The sequence below is a fragment of the Asterias rubens genome, unplaced genomic scaffold (genome assembly GCF_902459465.1).
Source record: "Asterias rubens unplaced genomic scaffold, eAstRub1.3, whole genome shotgun sequence".
NCBI lineage: Eukaryota > Metazoa > Echinodermata > Asteroidea > Forcipulatida > Asteriidae > Asterias > Asterias rubens.
Window position 1 is genome coordinate 5,048 of NW_022985758.1, and position 18,713 is coordinate 23,760.

The 18,713-nt window shown below is 40.9% G+C and overlaps 1 protein-coding gene across 1 annotated transcript; it reads right to left on the reverse strand.

The window, feature by feature from the left end:
• Nucleotides 1–9,566: 9,566 nt before the first annotated feature.
• LOC117306646 lies at nucleotides 9,567–15,876 on the reverse strand. The gene is made up of 4 exons (XM_033791129.1): nucleotides 15,735–15,876; nucleotides 11,116–11,363; nucleotides 10,725–10,837; nucleotides 9,567–9,706 (listed from the first exon to the last, which is right to left on the reverse strand). The coding sequence occupies exons 1-4, from the start codon at nucleotides 15,805–15,807 to the stop codon at nucleotides 9,703–9,705; spliced, it is 438 nt and encodes a 145-aa protein (XP_033647020.1). The 5' UTR covers nucleotides 15,808–15,876; the 3' UTR covers nucleotides 9,567–9,702.
• Between the last annotated feature and the right edge of the window lie 2,837 nt (nucleotides 15,877–18,713).

The window sequence follows — 18,713 nt, forward strand, 5'->3', positions numbered from 1 at the left end:
TGCCTAGTTGTATGCATTCAGCGTGTAGCCTGCGCCATGTTTAGGGTTGCTCTGATATTGCGTAGGAATTGCCCCTCTTTAGTTCTCATGAGTGCTGGTGGTTTAAATAACTAGGAGTTTAGGATTTATCTGCGATAGGTTCAGGTGTTTACTAATGTCCTTCTTAGTTGATTCCTTTTGGTGTATTTTGATATACGTGTCGATCGTTACAACGCACTATTTTTTGTTGTGATTGGTTGCAAGTTAGTATAGTGGTGCTACGGTCATTCAGTGACGCGGACTGATATCTGTCTGTGTAGGTTGGTGATTCGCCGCCCAGAGTTAGTCTCGCTGCAGTCGTTTCTAGGCTTTAGCTAGGCCAGTGTAGTTAGGGTGTGTTTTTGCCTTTTTGGGTGATTTCTTGCTAGGCATTAGTGTACTCAGAGTTTTCTAGGGTTTGCACAAGTTCAGATTAGCTAGATTAAGGATATTTGTCTCAGTTTTGCATTATAGTGTGTACCTGTACTTATACAAGGTTTCTTTATTTTTCTTCTTGTTTCAGGATCACACACAGTTGTTGAATAATACACATAATTGATACACAAGCAGTTTTCTTCGTCAGTTTTATTGCAACAACGTGTTTAAACTTTACGAGCTCTTCACAAAAAGAATTGCAAGACTTTGTTTGTACCAACAGTAACCAATGTCTTAGATAATTATCTGGAAGAATCCCAATTAAGCATGGGATAGAAAAAATATAATCCAAGACCTCCATTCAGACCCTTTCCAAAATCGTCTATGTAACAATGACCTTGGTGCTCGAGTTAAGTTGTTTGGAGGTTGAATACTTGTCAGTCTTTCATCTACCTTACCAATTGAGTTGCCAATATAATGATCCTCATTATGATTTGACGAATCAAACCATAAAGATGCAAAGTATCTAGTAACCCCCAAAAGACTATTGTGTAAATAATCTACAGTAAAGCCTTGTATTATATTGAAATAACTCAATAAAAGCAAAATGGGTAAAACCCCATGGGTATAGGGTAGAATCAACATCCAATGTGCAGCATCAACATCCCATTAGTTTTGAAAATGCAGTACACACTTTAACTTGTTTGTTGTCACTTTCAATTGGTTTTAATGGTTAAGGCCTAATTGTGTCATGCATTGAAAATTATGTGCTACTGTTACCATCTTGCCATACTACTTGTAATCACCTTGCTTGGTCAGAGTCGAGAATAAAAGTAATATTTCAAACACTCTTCACCTTTAAAAAAGCATTTCACAGAAAAAGTTACAGAAATTGTTGTGTGAAGTGTTTTCCAAGTCAAGATAATAGTATTCTTAAATTCACTATAATTGTTTGTACATATATATGGGCCCAATTTCATGAAGCCTTTAAGCACAAAATTTGCTTAGCATGAAATTTCTTCCTTGATGAAAACAAGATTACCAGCCAAATTTGAATTTGTCGCGTATTGCTTGTTACTGGCATTCGGCTGTTGTTTGCTTATACTGGAAATCGTGTGGAAATTTGGTTGGTAATCCTGTTTTTGTTAAGGAAGACATTTCATGCTAAGCAAATTTTTGTGCTAACAGCAGGCTTTATGAAATTGGGCCATGATCTTCATGAACTTCAAAGTTAATTCTAATTCCAATAATTGTTGCATCAGTATTAAATAAACGTGTTCCAGAGCACAATTGTAACTAAAGAATGATTGCATCTTTTGAATTAATATAGTTGCTTTCATAGGCCTAGTAAGTCAACCTACAAATGGAGTGCAGACCATTATGGGGGTTCGAATAGAACCCCATGAGCTGTATTGGTTAAAAAACACCATGGTGCCTGGGGAGCATGGGTAAAACTCCATGGGTATAGGGTAAAAAAAACCATGGGGTGCATGGGTAAAACCCCATGGGTATAGGGTAGAAAACACCATGGGTAAAACCCCATGGGTATAGGGTAGAAAACACCATGGGTAAAACCCCATGGGTATAGGGTAGAATAAAACCATGGGGTGCATGGGTAAAACCCCATGGGTACAGGGTAGAAAAACCCTATGGGGTGCATGGGTAAAACCCCATGGGTATAGGGTAGAAAACACCATGGGGAGCATGGGTAAAAACCCATGGGTATAAGGTAGAAAACACCATGGGGTGCATGGGTAAAACCCCATGGGTATAGGGTAGAAAACACCATGGGGTGCATGGGTAAAACCCCATGGGTATAAGGTAGAAAACACCATGGGGTGCATGGGTAAAAACCCATGGGTATAGGGGGAAAACACCATGGGGTGCATGGGTAAAACCCCATGGGTATAGGGGGAAAACACCATGGGGTGCATGGGTAAAACCCCATGGGTATAGGGGGAAAACACCATGGGGTGCATGGGTAAAAACCCATGGGTATAGGGTAGAAAACACCATGTGGTGCATGGGTAAAACCCCATGGGTATAGGGGGAAAACACCATGGGGTGCATGGGTAAAACCCCATGGGTATAGGGGGAAAACACCATGGGGTGCATGGGTAAAAACCCATGGGTATAGGGGGAAAACACCATGGGGTGCATGGGTAAAAACCCATGGGTATAGGGGGAAAACACCATGGGGTGCATGGGTAAAAACCCCACGGGTATAGGGGGAAAACACCATAGAGGGCATGGGTAAAACCCCATGTGAATCCATGGGAAATATCCCATGGGAAGTTCTCCCATGTATGCATGGGGTCCAATTTCTCTTTGGGTTTCCCATGGGAAAACACCATGGGAAATTTGGCAAATAATGGTATAAAACATCAGTGTTTCAATACTGATTTGGTAACGGCCACCATTGGGCCGGTATTGAACCGATGTCGGTTCAATCCAGTGTTGGCACAATAGAGGTTTTCTACCATTTTGCCAAAATGGTGTGCCGCCAAAAAACCAGTAGACAGATGACAGAAAGTAAAACTTTCATTATCAGACGAAAATTCAACCAGCATTTTAACTCGTAAGTTTTTGTTAATAAAAATAAAAATGCAAAAATTATAACAAATATATTAAATTTAAATGAAATTACTTTGCAATAAAAAAGTTCATTACAATAAAGTGTAGTTGTCCATGATAAACCCAAAACATAAAAAATGAAAAAACAGCAGCAATGAATAAATCAAATTAAAAATGCTATGTAAAAACCAATAAAATAATAAAGGAGGTATACATTTTAGAATTTTGTTTTATTAATAGTATTCGGTTTCTCAAAATGCCGGTACCATCAGGGGTCGATTTCACAGAGAGTTAGGCCTAGTCCTAACTTAGGACATAGTCCTTGGAGATATAAGAAACGTATGGCTAGTCCTAAGTAAGGACGATTAACTCTTCCTAACTCGAGATAAGACTAGTCTTAACTCTTTGTGAAATCCACCCCAGCTTCAATAACTTGCATAGGCTAATTCCTTTTTAAATATCAAGTCGGTTTAGTAATTAGAACATATTTCTTTACCGTTTTGCCAATGCCAGTATTGGCATGATTGGCCCCGAAAAGGTTTTCTATATGACACCGTTTTGACAAAAACCAGTATTGGCTCAATGAGAGGTTTTCTGCCTGTTTTCCCAAATGGTGTGCCACAAAACCAGTATTGGACCACTGCAGGTTTTCTACCACTTTCCCAAAATGGTGCACCAGCATTGACCCATTAAAGGTTCATCATTTTGCCGAAACGGTGTGCCGCACTAAACCAATAATGGCCAAGACAGGCAAACCTCCGTCCTAACTAAAATAGTTTGCCTCTATAAAACCGACATTGGCCAAGTGTGGGCACTTTACTAGCAAGGACATGACGCTTGACCGGAAGAAGGCCAGCACTGGCCCAATTCTGGCTCAATATCATCATCATAATTAACGGCACCGTATCGAAACTCCACGCCGGTACATGCCACCATTGGCCCGATACTGTATTGTTTGTTAGGCTATAACTGAAAAAAGGTTTGAACATAGGTTGTGAAGTTCTTGGGATATTGTCCCACTTCCGGTTGACCTGTAAGTAGAGCTCGGTCAATATGGGGGCCAAATTTTGCAAAGGTTAATCCTTAATGCTCAAAGAGTCTCTAAGTAAAAAAGGGTTTGGAAATTAGTTGTGTAGTTCTTGAGGTATGGTCTCACTTCCGGTTGACCCTGAAGTAGAGGTCAACAAGGGGACACATTTTTCAAAGTTGATATTTAACACAAAGGAGTGTGCAACTGAAAACAAAGTTTGAAAATCGGTTGTATAGTTCTTGAGATATGGTCCCACTTCCGGTTGACCCGGAAGTAGAGGTCAACATGGGGTCGCGGAAATTGGAACCAGTTTGAAATAGGTTGTATAGGTCTTAATTAATATTGCCCTTGGTGAACCAGTTGTGTTGCTTATATTCGCAACATAATTTATATTGCCCTTGCGGCATGGCGGCACAAATCTTGAGAATCCGTACTTTATCTCGACAAGTGTCGTAGTTAGGTTTGAAGTGCGACTAGTCGAGTAGTAAATTTCACTTGTCACACCCATTCGCAACATAATTAATATTGCCTTTGCGGCACATAGCGGCACAAATCTTGAGAATCTGTATTTTATCTCGACAAGTGTCGTAGTTAGGCTTGAGGTTCGACTAGTCGAGTCATGATGGGAACTTGCTTAATGAAAAAGCTTCAGTGCTTACGTCAAGCGAAATAGACTGCTTATAGCAGGGATTTCTTTTGTTTGTGTGCTTCCAAGTTCGCACATTATTTTCCAAGCTTGCACATCACAGTAAAGCGGAAAATGGTGATCGTAAGCGCAGACTTTGGTGGTCATGAGAACCATGTAATTTTGCCCTGTAAGTAGGTTTGGTAAGGCCTACACTTCAAACATGTAAAGTCAAAAAAGATTGTTAGTACATGAGGGCAAATCTTGTGAAACTGGTCCAATTTGACTCTGCTTCACTGCGTAAGCAAAGAATTGACACATCAGAAGCACAGGTGTTATCGCTTACTTAAAGCATATTTCACAGCTTAGCAGGGATATTTTTGCTTGTGCGCGGGGAAACTTATCATATGTAATCTTTGCTTTGAACTAATTTCCAGATATTTCAGCGCCTGCACAGTAAGCGGAGAATGGTGGTTGTATAATAAGTTGTAGACTCTTAGGCAATAAATATTAGCTTTGGAAAACTGTGACCCCAAGTTGACCTCTACTTCTGGGTCAACCGGAAGTGGGACTATATATCAAGATCTACACAACCGATTTTATAGACTCATTGGCATTGCAGATTAATCTTTGGTAGCTGTGGGCCCATGTTGACCTTTACTTACAGGTCAACCGGGAAGTAAAACCTTATAACAAGAGCTACACAACTTTTTTGAAACCTTTTTTTCAGTTATATATTCCTTGGGCAATGAAGCACATAATCCAAGCAAAACAAGAAGGAACAGCTTCGTGTTTGTTCACAAACACTTAATGTCTAGTTATTGTTATTATGTCTAGATGTTCTATTTGTTTGCATGCAGGTCGTGAACGATCCCCTGTTTGGTTTCCCTTCCCTTTGTTGTTTCTGAGTTCATTGTGTTTGTTGGTCATGCGTGGGGCAGCATGCTTCCAAGCAACAGTAATTTGGTTTACTTTTGTTACCCCTGACCCGCATGATTTGTCTTTGTTTTTTATCCCTTCTGGTTGTCGTTCCCATTTGGTTCTGTTTTCCTCCTGCATGCTCCGCCCTCAGCCGCCCTCTTATTGTGTTTTTTTTTTTTTTTTTTTTTCTTTTTTCAAATAATTTATTTAGTTAATTTTATTTTACCTTACTTATTCCTTTATTTTATTTAATTCTGTATTTATTTTCTTTACTTCTTGCTTTTTTATAATTGTTTTTTTTTTTTCCCGTTAATGTTCTGTCTTGTGCTATTGTAACTTGTTTATTGTACCTTGTATTGGTCGAATAAATAATAATAATAATAATAATAATAATTATTAATTTTTGTTATTAGGCCTATTCTCACGATTAATAAAAACAATATTATTTTAGTCGATAAATTGCACATAGAAATAATCTTTAAATCCTTGAGAGTAACACCTTGAAACAACAGGATATGCTTTGAGACCAGTTTTGTTCAACTGTCAGTCACGTCGTCATTGACCCAGGTTTTATTGTTTCCTGTAGGCGTAGACAAAAACAACAAGAACAACAGCAGCAACAACAACAACGAACAACAACCTTATTGAAGACCAGTGTGTTTTGGATAAGAAAAAGGGTTGTTTGAGAATAATAATTGTCTTCATGTTTTCAAAAGGAAAATAGAAAGAAGTAATTTTCCACAAAAATATTTGAATTTTATTTCGAGCCTCAAGTAGATTTCGAGGTTCCGAAATCAAACATCTGAAAGCACACAACTTCGTGTGACAAGGGTGTCTTTCCTTCCTTTATATCTCGCATCGTCGACGACCAATCGAGTTTGTTCACAGATTTGTTATTTTGTGCAAAGGTCTAATTGTTGAGGTACACCAAGTGATAAGGCTGCTCAAATACCAATAGTGTCCAGTGTCTTTAAGTCAACGGAGTCAGGGGTTCGACTTCCGGTCGTACCGTGACACTTGAGTCTTTGAGCAAGATGTTTACTACAATTGCTTCTCTTCACCTAGGGGTATAAATGGGTACCTGCGAGGGAAGATGGTGATTGTTTGAAAGGTATGATGATTGGCGCATGGCCCATTAAAAAAATAAACAGTACAATGGTAATACTAATGTAAGAATTTGTTGTCGTTGCTGTTTCTTGAATGACGCAAGAGATCTGCTTTTAAGCACACGTAGGGCCCGCATAATTATCTTTGACCTCGCACCAGTTAACATTAATTTTTTAAAAATCATTTCATCTTCCATCACATGGTTCTTGAAATTCGCAGTCTTGTCCTCTTGCCAGTCTAAGTAAAATATATTAATTTTCAACAACAGAGGGCGCTTCATTCAACGCTGCATTTTTTTTGCAGTGGACGAGAACGATAAGAATGGAGAAAAGGCAGTGGGTTGTTTTCATAGCAACAGGACTCTTTCATTGACACAATATTTAGAGTTTTTTTACGTCGTAAGTACTGCTATATAATCGCCACGATGGCAAGGCCGAGAATCATCTGACCATGGAGGAAGGAACACCAAGGACTAAGGTAGTCTTCCGGGGTTTGGGTCTTGCCGCGAGCCGGCGAAGCACCACCCGGTCACATTCGGCCGTCACCTCCGTCATTCTACCCGATGACCCTCCGGCATTGCTGCTACACTCCCTCCATCCTGCTCCCTTGTTAGTTCACAACTCGATAGCTAAAAAGGCACTTGTCCTTTCCCAGTTCAATAATTCACTGTGTACGGGAACTTTGATCCTGCTTCACTGGCCATTTTTGACAGCGAGTAGATGAGTGACTTTCCTGTCTCTGTGTCAGTCAACGACCAGTCACGTAAAATCAGCCATGTGTCGGTAGGGTTGTTCCGCCGTCCGAACTCACTCCTACTCCCGTATTCACTGTCCTAGATTTCCGCTTACATCCACCGACAGTCACTTACATTTCAACACAGAAGTAAATTATTGCATCGAGATTATAGTCCCTTTATTTGCTGTACCTTTGGTGGTGATTGTCGAATTTTACACACCCCTATTTAAGACAACCGTGCAATCTTCACGCCCAAGATCTTACTCGTGTGTGACGTGTGATGTTGACATGGACGGCACATAATAATTCACGGTCGATAGATGATGTGCACATGCACTATGAATCATACTGCGCACACATTGCCTCTTTAAGAAGCCCAACGTGCGGTCGTTTAAGCACATTGTGTTACGCGTAAAATAAATCATTATTGGGCGTAAAAAGGAGTCGAAATGTGCGTCAAGAAAAAAGTTTCTCAACGCAAGAACTTCAAAGCTTTACTGGCTTAGGCCGACTGGTGGCGCAAGACATTTCAATAGACCTTATCGCAAATACCAATGCGCACGCGCAGACTGTTGAATGAGGTGCATTGTGGGATATATATGGATCAAATTTGGATACCAGCTGGACCACAATGCACCTAGTTCCAAGCTTTACGTGCGCGCCCCGGTATTTGCGAAAAGGTCTATGAAAATCTTGTTTTGAAGCGTGCATTAATTTAATTATTCAACTCAAACTGGCAAAAGACGTCGGCGCAGCCTATGTACCTATTATAGCACATTTTTTTCTCAAAATCATTACCGACGCGACATTACCATGTTAGGTGGTCTGGGAAAAGGACTAAAACGTTTTCTAATAATTGTCTTGTTTTTTTATTGTCATCACCAACTAATTACTTTAGAACAACTAGAAATTCCCATCACAAAATACTAATGAGCCAAATTAATTCATGCACCAAATTGTTATTATAATTTGTAAGCCCTCAAAATCAACTGAATACTAATTACGTTTTGGGGGCATTTCAACTAACCTTTAGGAGGTCTGTTAATGTCACGGTGATAATCCAAAGTGAGATTCTTCCATGTTAGTGTTTTAGTCTGTAGTGAGCCTGTGTTTTTTATAGCGTGTTATAACAATGTTATTGAATAACTAAACTTTGTCTTTATGCTGGACCTTTTTTATTCTGCAATAAAAACGGGTCGAAATGTTCAAATAAACACAGTTTTTAACGTCAACTACTGTTCTTAGTAAATTTCGAATTCAGTAACCTAAGCGGCATGCACAAAGCAAACAATAAAAATTGTATGCTCGTGTTAAAAATAGTAATGAAAAAAAAAAAAAAAAAAAAAAAAAAAAAAACTAACATAAAGATAACAGGCCTATATTTATTTTCACAAGAGGGCGCTATACACAAATCATAGTTTTGCAGAACGTCATGTATAGGCCTAGCCTACTGATTGAGTTTTGGTCCCCCAACTGTGTGGTGAGGCCTTCTTACTGGCGCCTCAAATTAAACCAGTAATTAAAGATAATGGGAACTGGCTTCTTTCGTTTACACACCAAGCAAACTTTATATTATTATGTTCAAAATAAGCGTGTTTATTGAGAGGGCAAGTGGGGGGGGGGGTAGCATGCACACACCCCACAGTTAGAAGTCTGGACTTTTTAAGATCCAAAATTACCCGAATGAAATGTTACACTTCATTGTGAGCTTACTATGTTACCTTAATATAACTCTGCAGCCGATTTCACAAAACGCTATAGGAGTAGTCCTAACTCGAGTTGAAATGAGTAACCCGTCCTAACTTAGGAAGGTTCAATGCTTCCTAAAAGTATTTGGATACGGATCTGAACCCGTCCTAAGTCTTAAGATTAATCCTAAGTTAGGAAGAAACTTGTGTAATCGACGGCTAGTTACTCAATGTTCTTTCTCTATCCAAGCAGACAATGTACTCGTATTTACCTCGTCGCCAGAGTATCGTAAAAGTTAGTAAACAAAAGCACTAAAAAGAGACATTGTTATAAAGGACAGATGTAAGACTCCGTAGTTTTACACTTAGTGTAAAACTACGGATTAGATTGGCAAGAAGTGAAAAACAATATTGTGCACCCCCTTGTAACACCTCCCTAAATTAGCTTATTATTTTGTCATGCCACTAAAATTATACCTTAGTTTTGTCAAAGAAAATAAAATAAATAAAAGCTCAAAAAGGTTCGCTTTTTGAATCCGTCTGACTGGACCCCTCTTGGCGTTACAAAAACACTCCTTTATACTGTCCCTGCTTCCACCTCACGTCCCGTCAGAAACCTTCTTCACGCTTCATCTGGATTCAGAGAAAAAAAAAGTAAAATATTATAGAAGGTGGTTTCAAACCCACATTCTGTAGTTAGGGCCCAATTTCGTAAAGCCTGTAAGTACACAAAAACTTGCTTTTAGCTCAAACAACTTTTGTTTTAAAGCCTTCGGACACTTTCGGTAAAGAGTATTGTCCAAAGGCCCACAATTCGGGTATCACGTTTCGGGTAACTTACGTTTATTGTTAATAACAAACCTGTGAAAGATTTAGGCTCAATCGGTCATCGAAGTCGGGAGAAAATAACGAGAAAACCCACCCGTGTTTTCCGTGTCGTGACATAAATCCGATAATCGACAATCGATAATCGACAATTTTGTGTTAATGTTTTTTTTTCAAAAAGTAAAGCATGTCATGGAGTAATATTTCAAGAGAAGTCTTTCACCATTACCTTCTGTAAACCCTGTTGGTTATTTGTAAATCCGTGACCTTTTTTCTGTTCCGAAAGTGTCCAATGGCCTTTTAAAGGCAGTGGGCACTAATAATTATTAGCATAAAACCTTTCTTGGTGACGAGAAATGGGGAGAGGTTGATGGTAAAAATCATTGTGAGAAACGGCTCCCTCTCAAGTGCCATAGTTTTTCGAGAAAGAAGTAATTTTCAACGAATTTGATTTCGAGACCTCAGATTTAGAACTTGAGGTCTCGAAATCAACCATCTAAACGCACACAACTTCATGTGACAATATTGTTTTTTTCTTTCATTACTATATCGCAATTTCGATGACCGATTGAGCTAAAATTTTCACAGGTTTGTCATTTTTTGCATATGTTGAGATACACCAATTGTGAAGGCTAGTCTTTGACAATTATTACCAATAGTGTCCACTGCCTTTAATTGAGCAAAAAAAAAGGATCAGCCAGAATGCAATGTTCCTATTGCTGCGACTGGTACCCCGGTCATTCATTTTTCTTGCTAAGCAGAATTTCCTGCTCACAGCTTAATTAATTTAACTTGGGCCATAAACAGGACACGCAAATAAACTTACCGCCTACCGCGAGGAGGCCCTGGAGGAGGCCTGCGGCCAACGACCGCATTGCATTGATGGCCTTGCTCACATTTGCAAGTGGTCCCGTCTGCCTTAACGAAGGTATTGTCCAACTGAAAGTAAAAGCATGACATTAATATTGAAAAATGATGAGTAATCGGGGAAAAAAACATCAATTGCACGGTCTAAAAAAAGAAAAAAGAAAAAAAAAAGAATAAAAGCAGTCAGCCCCCTAAAAATACCATGCAACATGTAAAACTTTGAATTTGTTTAGTTATTGTATAGTAAGACTGGATTTTTTTTTTTTTTTTTTCAGTTTTCGGCAATAATTTTTTTTTTGCTCAAGCAGCTCATATAACTGGGCCCTGGGTCTCTTTCAAGCAATGCTTACCTTAACATACTCGTCTTCGACTAAGCAGCCGCACTCTTCCTTGGGGATACAGAGCGAGTACTGCCCCATCCACTGCCCATAAGTACCTTCCAGACATCCACAAGTTTTCTGTGCAAGACATGTAGTCATCTGAGCCGCACAGTAGGCTTCGTCTGGCTCGCCGTTCTCAAGGTACCATTCACATGACGGATAATCACACTGTGTTGGGCAGTCAATTTCGTCCAAACCTTCGCACTCAAGTACTACGTCTATCGCAACAAAAGAACAACAAGGAGTAAAATAACACTCCAATCAAACTCACGGGGTCAGAATTTACCTTTATTCCTGGTCAAAGGTAGTCTGGGGTCGATATTTCATAAAGACCTAACACTGATCTTAGGGCGTGTCCTAATTAGCGGCTACAGCTAGCTACGGCTACGGCTACGGCTACGGCTAGATTTCCGCTCCATTATGGGTTGAAGTGTAGGAAGTCCTTAGCAACACCTTTAGCAACAGCCGTAGCCGTAGCCGTAGTCGTAAATTCGAATACAGCCTCAAAGACACTGGACACTATTGGTAGTTGTCAAAGACCAGTCTTCTCACTTGTCGCATATCTCAACAGTATGCATAAAATAATAAACATGTGACAATTGACACCAATATTGGTCGCCGAAGTTGCGAGATAATAATGAAAGAAAAACACCCTTGTCACACGAAGTTGTGTGCTTTCAGATGCTTGATTTCGAGACCTCAAGTTCTAAATCTGAGGTCTCGAAATCAAATTCGTGGAAAATTATTTCTTTCTCGAAAAGTACTCCACTTCAGAGGGAGTCGTTTCACCCAATGTTTTATACTAGCAACCTATCCCCATTACTCGTTACCAAATAAGGTTTTCTGCTAATAATTATTTTGAATAATTACCAATAGTTTCCACTGCCTTAAACTGCAAATCAATCGTAATTGCTAAACCAAAGTGTGATGCCACAATACAAATCATTATGGTAATATACAGACAATTTGTCTTGCGATGAATTTTATTGCTTTGTGAAATCGGCCTCCGACCTGAAGCAACGTAGTTTTTGAGAAAGAAGTAATTTCTCAGTACAAAATATGTGAATTGATTTCGATCGAAATCAAGCATCTAAAAGCACACAACTTCACGTGACAAGGGTGTTTTTTTTATTCCAATGATTATCTCGCAACTTTGAAGACAAGTTTAGTTCAAATTTTCACAGGTTTGTTTTGTTTATTTTAATGTTTTATGTTCATCTGTCCTTTTGTCCTTTTGTCCTTTTGTCTGTCTGTCTGTCTGTCTGTCTGGTTGTCTCGTTTTCTTGTCTCTCTGGCTGTTTTTTACAAGCTTATGCTTACCAAAACGCCCAGTACTCTATTTATTTATTCATGTTTACTCTTACTTAAAGAAATGCTTTGCTTTACTCCGTAATACATGTAACTGTTGTTATTCTTTAACGAGAGAATGAAAATAAATGTATTCTTGAATTGAATTCATAAAGACTACATAATATCGAGAGAAGTGAACATGAATCTGCATAATGTAGATGTGGAAGAACCCCAGACAAGGAAAACACACGTAGTCAGAGTATACCCACATGCAAGGCCAGGATTCGAACCGGGTCCACAGAGGTGAAAGGCAGGGAAAGAAACCACTGAGCCAACCTAAAGGCTCCGGTCTGAGGCAGGATTCGAACCGGGGTCCACAGAGGTGAAAGGCAGGGAAAGAAACCACTGAGCCAACCTAAAGGCTCCGGTCCAGGATTCGAACCGGGTCCACAGAGGTGAAAGGCAGGGAAAGAAACCACTGAGCCAACCTAAAGGCTCCGGTCCAGGATTCGAACCGGGTCCACAGAGGTGAAAGGCAGGGAAAGAAACCACTGAGCCAACCTAAAGGCTCCGGTCCAGGATTCGAACCGGGTCCACAGAGGTGAAATGCAGGGAAAGAAACCACTGAGCCAACCTAAAGGCTCCGGTTTGAGGTAGGATTCGGACCGGGGTCCACAGAGGTGAAAGGCAGGGAAAGAAACCACTGAGCCAACCTAAAGGCTCCGGTCCAGGATTCGAACCGGGTCCACAGAGGTGAAAGGCAGGGAAAGAAACCACTGAGCCAAACCTAAAGGCTCCGGTCCAGGATTCGAACCGGGTCCACAGAGGTGAAAGGCAGGGAAAGAAACCACTGAGCCAACCTAAAGGCTCCGGTTTGAGGTAGGATTCGGACCGGGGTCCACAGAGGTGAAAGGCAGGGAAAGAAACCACTGAGCCAACCTAAAGGCTCCGGTCCAGGATTCGAACCGGGTCCACAGAGGTGAAAGGCAGGGAAAGAAACCACTGAGCCAACCTAAAGGCTCCGGTTTGAGGTAGGATTCGGACCGGGGTCCACAGAGGTGAAAGGCAGGGAAAGAAACCACTGAGCCAACCTAAAGGCTCCGGTTTGAGGTAGGATTCGAACCGGGTCCACAGAGGTGAAAGGCAGGGAAAGAAACCACTGAGCCAACCTAAAGGCTCCGGTTTGAGGTAGGATTCGAACCGGGTCCACAGAGGTGAAAGGCAGGGAAAGAAACCACTGAGCCAACCTAAAGGCTCCGGTTTGAGGTAGGATTCGGACCGGGGTCCACAGAGGTGAAAGGCAGGGAAAGAAACCACTGAGCCAACCTAAAGGCTCCGGTTTGAGGTAGGATTCGGACCGGGTCCACAGAGGTGAAAGGCAGGGAAAGAAAACACTGAGCCAACCTAAAGGCTCCGGTTTGAGGTAGGATTCGAACCGGGTCCACAGAGGTGAAAGGCAGGGAAAGAAACCACTGAGCCAACCTAAAGGCTCCGGTCCAGGATTCGAACCGGGTCCACAGAGGTGAAAGGCAGGGAAAGAAACCACTGAGCCAACCTAAAGGCTCCGGTCCAGGATTCGAACCGGGTCCACAGAGGTGAAAGGCAGGGAAAGAAACCACTGAGCCAACCTAAAGGCTCCGGTTTGAGGTAGGATTCGAACCGGGTCCACAGAGGTGAAAGGCAGGGAAAGAAACCACTGAGCCAACCTAAAGGCTCCGGTTTGAGGTAGGATTCGAACCGGGGTCCACAGAGGTGAAAGGCAGGGAAAGAAACCACTGAGCCAACCTAAAGGCTCCGGTCCAGGATTCGAACCGGGTCCACAGAGGTGAAAGGCAGGGAAAGAAACCACTGAGCCAACCTAAAGGCTCCGGTCTGAGGTAGGATTCGAACCGGGTCCACAGAGGTGAAAGGCAGGGAAAGAAACCACTGAGCCAACCTAAAGGCTCCGGTCCAGGATTCGAACCGGGTCCACAGAGGTGAAAGGCAAGGAAAGAAACCACTGAGCCAACCTAAAGGCTCCGGTTTGAGGTAGGATTCGAACCGGGTCCACAGAGGTGAAAGGCAGGGAAAGAAACCACTGAGCCAACATAACTGCCTTTTACTCAAAATTGATGATTGTGTGGATTCCTACAAAAATAAATTTTTTACCCGGTTTTAGAAACAACAATAATGAAGGAAAAAAATGCTTTTCTCCAAACTAAATCAAATCTATTTGAACAAACCAATAGCTCTTTAAATCGACAACTAGATCAAGGTAATTAACGATTATCAGCGTTGAGTTATCTAGTATTGGCGTCGTCATAGTACAGCCAATCAATAATAATAATTATATTTTGATCACATGCATTTTGTGGTTGACCCATCTTGCGACAACCGTTGGCATAAAATGTTGGCAGGCAAAAGGGAAAAGTTGCCCTCCTGCCACGCCCCACTCCTTCAAGGATTCATTGCCTAACTTCATAAAGCTGCTCTCTGCTTACATTTTTTACTTTGTAAGCAAAACAAAATGAGTGGGCACCAGTCAGAACAATGTAAACTTAATATAATTTTTGCCGTTAACGTCGTTTAACACTTTCCTGTGCTTATCACTTTTTGTGCTTAATTCTTTTATACAGGCTTAGTGAAATTGGGCTCGCATTTTTTATTTTATTTTTTAGTTTGATGCAACTAAACTTGTTCAAGATGCTCGTCTCTGGTGACCATTTTTGAGTTGCAATGGACGGGGCAAGGAAAGTATACAGTCAGTCGAATTTGGATAGGATGTAGTGTTTATTGGGTGCTTTCTGCCAGTAAAAACTCTGGACACTATTGGCAATTACTCAAACTAAAGATAAGCGTAACAACTCATCTTTAAAACAGTATGATAAACGGCTTCATCTATTAGTTTTTATTTAATTTATTTTTGTATGTTAAATAATATTATTTGCATTGGGGATAAATAATATTAATTTTTAGTTTTACTCTTACACCGATGTGTGTTAGCACTGTTAGCACTCTGTGAACAAAAATCACAGGGATATAACTCGCAGCGTGGGGTTCGAACCCACGACCTTTGAAATTCTAGAGCAGTGTCTTACCAACTAGTCCACCGAGATTGCCTAGTACGCATACAGCTATAGATGCAACCAATGCCTGTGATTTTTTGCTCACAGAGTTCGGGAAAGTATAAGTGCTATAACAAAATATAGATATATATTCCTAACATTCTTGAAAGCTTTCATTGCTTGGCAGACATAACGGCAGACACAAACAAAATGTATTCACAAAACGTGTATGATTTATCAAAAATAAACAAATACCTGCAACTGTTGAGCTGTTAAGACAAATAATTGCGATGATCATTAGACCGGTCGACACTCCGAAAACACCCATGGTGACTATCAAAATCTATCTCTCCCACTGCGGCCGAACACAACAGCCAACTGATACAACTGCTACTGTTATTAATCAGCATGCTCATTATATACCCGTATTTTTATTTTTTTTTTTTGCACGGAAGCAGAGAATGGTGATCGAAAGCGCAGAATTCGGCGGTTAGCAGAGCCATGAAATTTGGCCCAGATGAGTCGTTACAGGTCCCTTTACCGCTGGTCACCCAAGCTCACTGGGTCCTATACATAACCCCGCACATTACCCCCGCACCCTACCCTTTGCGATTAACAAGACAATAAAGCACTATAAGTCTTAAAGTTACAGTGATAACTAAAGTTTTGCCCAAATCCAACAGACGCAAGATTGCACCATAGAGCGTCTATAATGCAAATTTGCCGGTGCCCTTTCGCGGGCCCCGGACCCCCACACCATAGATGCTTTGCGCTCCGCGCTCGCATGATCCTCTCCATCTTGGACAATTATTTTGGTACTTCACAACCTATGTTGGTACTTCACAACCTATGTTCAAACCCTTTTTTATTGGTTATAGCCAATATTTGTTTTGTGCGGCACACCGTTTCGGCAAAATGATGAACCTTTAATGGGACAATGCTGGTTTTGTAGCGGTGCACCATTTTGGGAAAGTGGTAGAAAACCTGCAGTGGTCCAATACTGGTTTTGTGGCACACCATTTGGGAAAACAGGCAGAAAACCTTGGTGTCATATAGAAAACCTTTTCGGGGTCAATCATGCCAATACTGGCTTTGGCAAAACGGTAAAGAAATATGTTCTAATTACTAAACCGACTTGATATTTAAAAAGGATCTAGCCCATGCAAGTTATTGAAGCTGGGGTGGATTTCACAAAGAGTTAAGACTAGTCTTATCTCGAGTTAGGAAGAGTTAATCGTCCTAACTTAGGACTAGCCATACGTTTCTTGTAAACATACTCTCTGTAAAATCGACCCCTAATGGTACCGGCATTTTGAGAAACCGAATACTGTTAATAAAACAAAATTCTAAAATGTAACCTCCTTTATTATTTTATTGGTTTTTACATAGCATTTTTAATTTGATTTATTCATTGCTGCTGCTTTTTCATTTTTTATGTTTTGTGTTTATCATGGACAACTACACTTTATTGTAATGAACTTTTTTATTGCAAAGTAATTTCATTTAAATTTAATATATTTGATATACTTTTTGCATTTTTATTTTATAATAAAAACTTTCGAGTTAAAATGCTGGTTGAATTTTCGTCTGATAATGAAAGTTTTACTTTCTGTCATCTGTCTACTGGTTTGTTGGCGGCACACCATTTTGGCAAAATGGTAGAAAACCTCTATTGTGCCATCACTGGTTTTGTAGCTGCACCATAGACAATCTTTTCTGGGCCAATACTTTTTTTTAGCGCCACGCCATTTTGACAAAATGGTATAGAAAACTTTTTCTGGGCCAATACTGGTTTCGAAGTGGCACCCCTTACAAAAATGTCCCATGGCATACCCATGTCGATCCCATGAGATCCCATGGGATTCCCATGGGATCTCATGTGGTTCCATGGGGAATAAGTTTTCCCCATGTCCTCCCATGGGTCTTTGCTATTGGTCCCCATGGGAATCCCATGGCGTTCCCATGGGGTTACATGGGAGCATTCCTTTCCCATTCAATCACCAAGGGAACCCCATGGGAGCATTTCCCCCCCCCCCGTCCAATCACCATATGGTAATATCATGGGGAACCAATGTGAGCATTTCTTTCCCATCCAATCACCATGGGGTCCCCATGGGGACCCCATGGGGACCCCATGGGACCATTCCTACCCATACAATCACCATGGTGTTCCCCCAATCACCATGGTGTTCCCATGGGGACCCCACGGGACCATTCCTTTCCCATCCAATCACCATGGTGTTCCCATGGGGGAACATGGGACCATTCCTTTTCCATCCAGTCACCATGGTGTTCCCATGGGGGAACATGGGACCATTCTCTTCTCATCCAATCACCATGGTGTTCCCATGGGGGAACATGGGACCATCCCTTTCCCATCCAATCACCATGGTGTTCCCATGGGAACCCCATGGGGGCATTTCTTTCTCATCCAATCACCATGGTGTTCCCATGGGGGAACATGGGACCATTCCTTTCCCATCCAATCACCATGGTGTTCCCATGGGACCCCATGGGGGCATTTCTTTCTCATCCAATCACCATGGTGTTCCCATGGGGGAACATGGGACCATTCCTTTCCCATCCAATCACCATGGTGTTCCCATGGGGACCCCATGGGAGTACTTTTCCCCAATCAACCATCATATCCCTATGGGATTAGCAGGAGCATTTATTTCCCTTTTGCCCTCACCATGGAAATCCGTGGAGGCCCAATGAGGGAACCTGGAGGATCCAAAAGAATGCCCCTTTCCACCCCCTTAATAATTGCATGGAAAAAATCCATGACAATATATTATGTGGTTCCAATGGGGGTGTAATCTCACTATTTTAAAACCATGTGTCATGTACCAAGAATCGGATTTGAAATCCCTGTGGAGGATGGGGTGCATGTACATGTACATACATGTTACATCATGCTTTAACTGGAATGTAGAAATACTTTGGTTAACATGTCATTATACATGTACAATGTATTAACTTTGATTATAAAAAGAAGCCTTTCCAAGACCAACTGAATTTGTTTATTCAAGAAAATCATCCTTTTATTTACAAATTAAAAACACGAATATAATGTGCATTTATCATTTGATTAGTTAAACGAAATGAACCGAGTTGAATAGTTTCATTAATTTTGTAGAAAAATACAATAAATTTTATTTCCAATTGTTAAGCAACTGGTTAAAGGCAGTGGATACTGGTCATGGTTTTGACATCACTTTGGGCGTATAACTT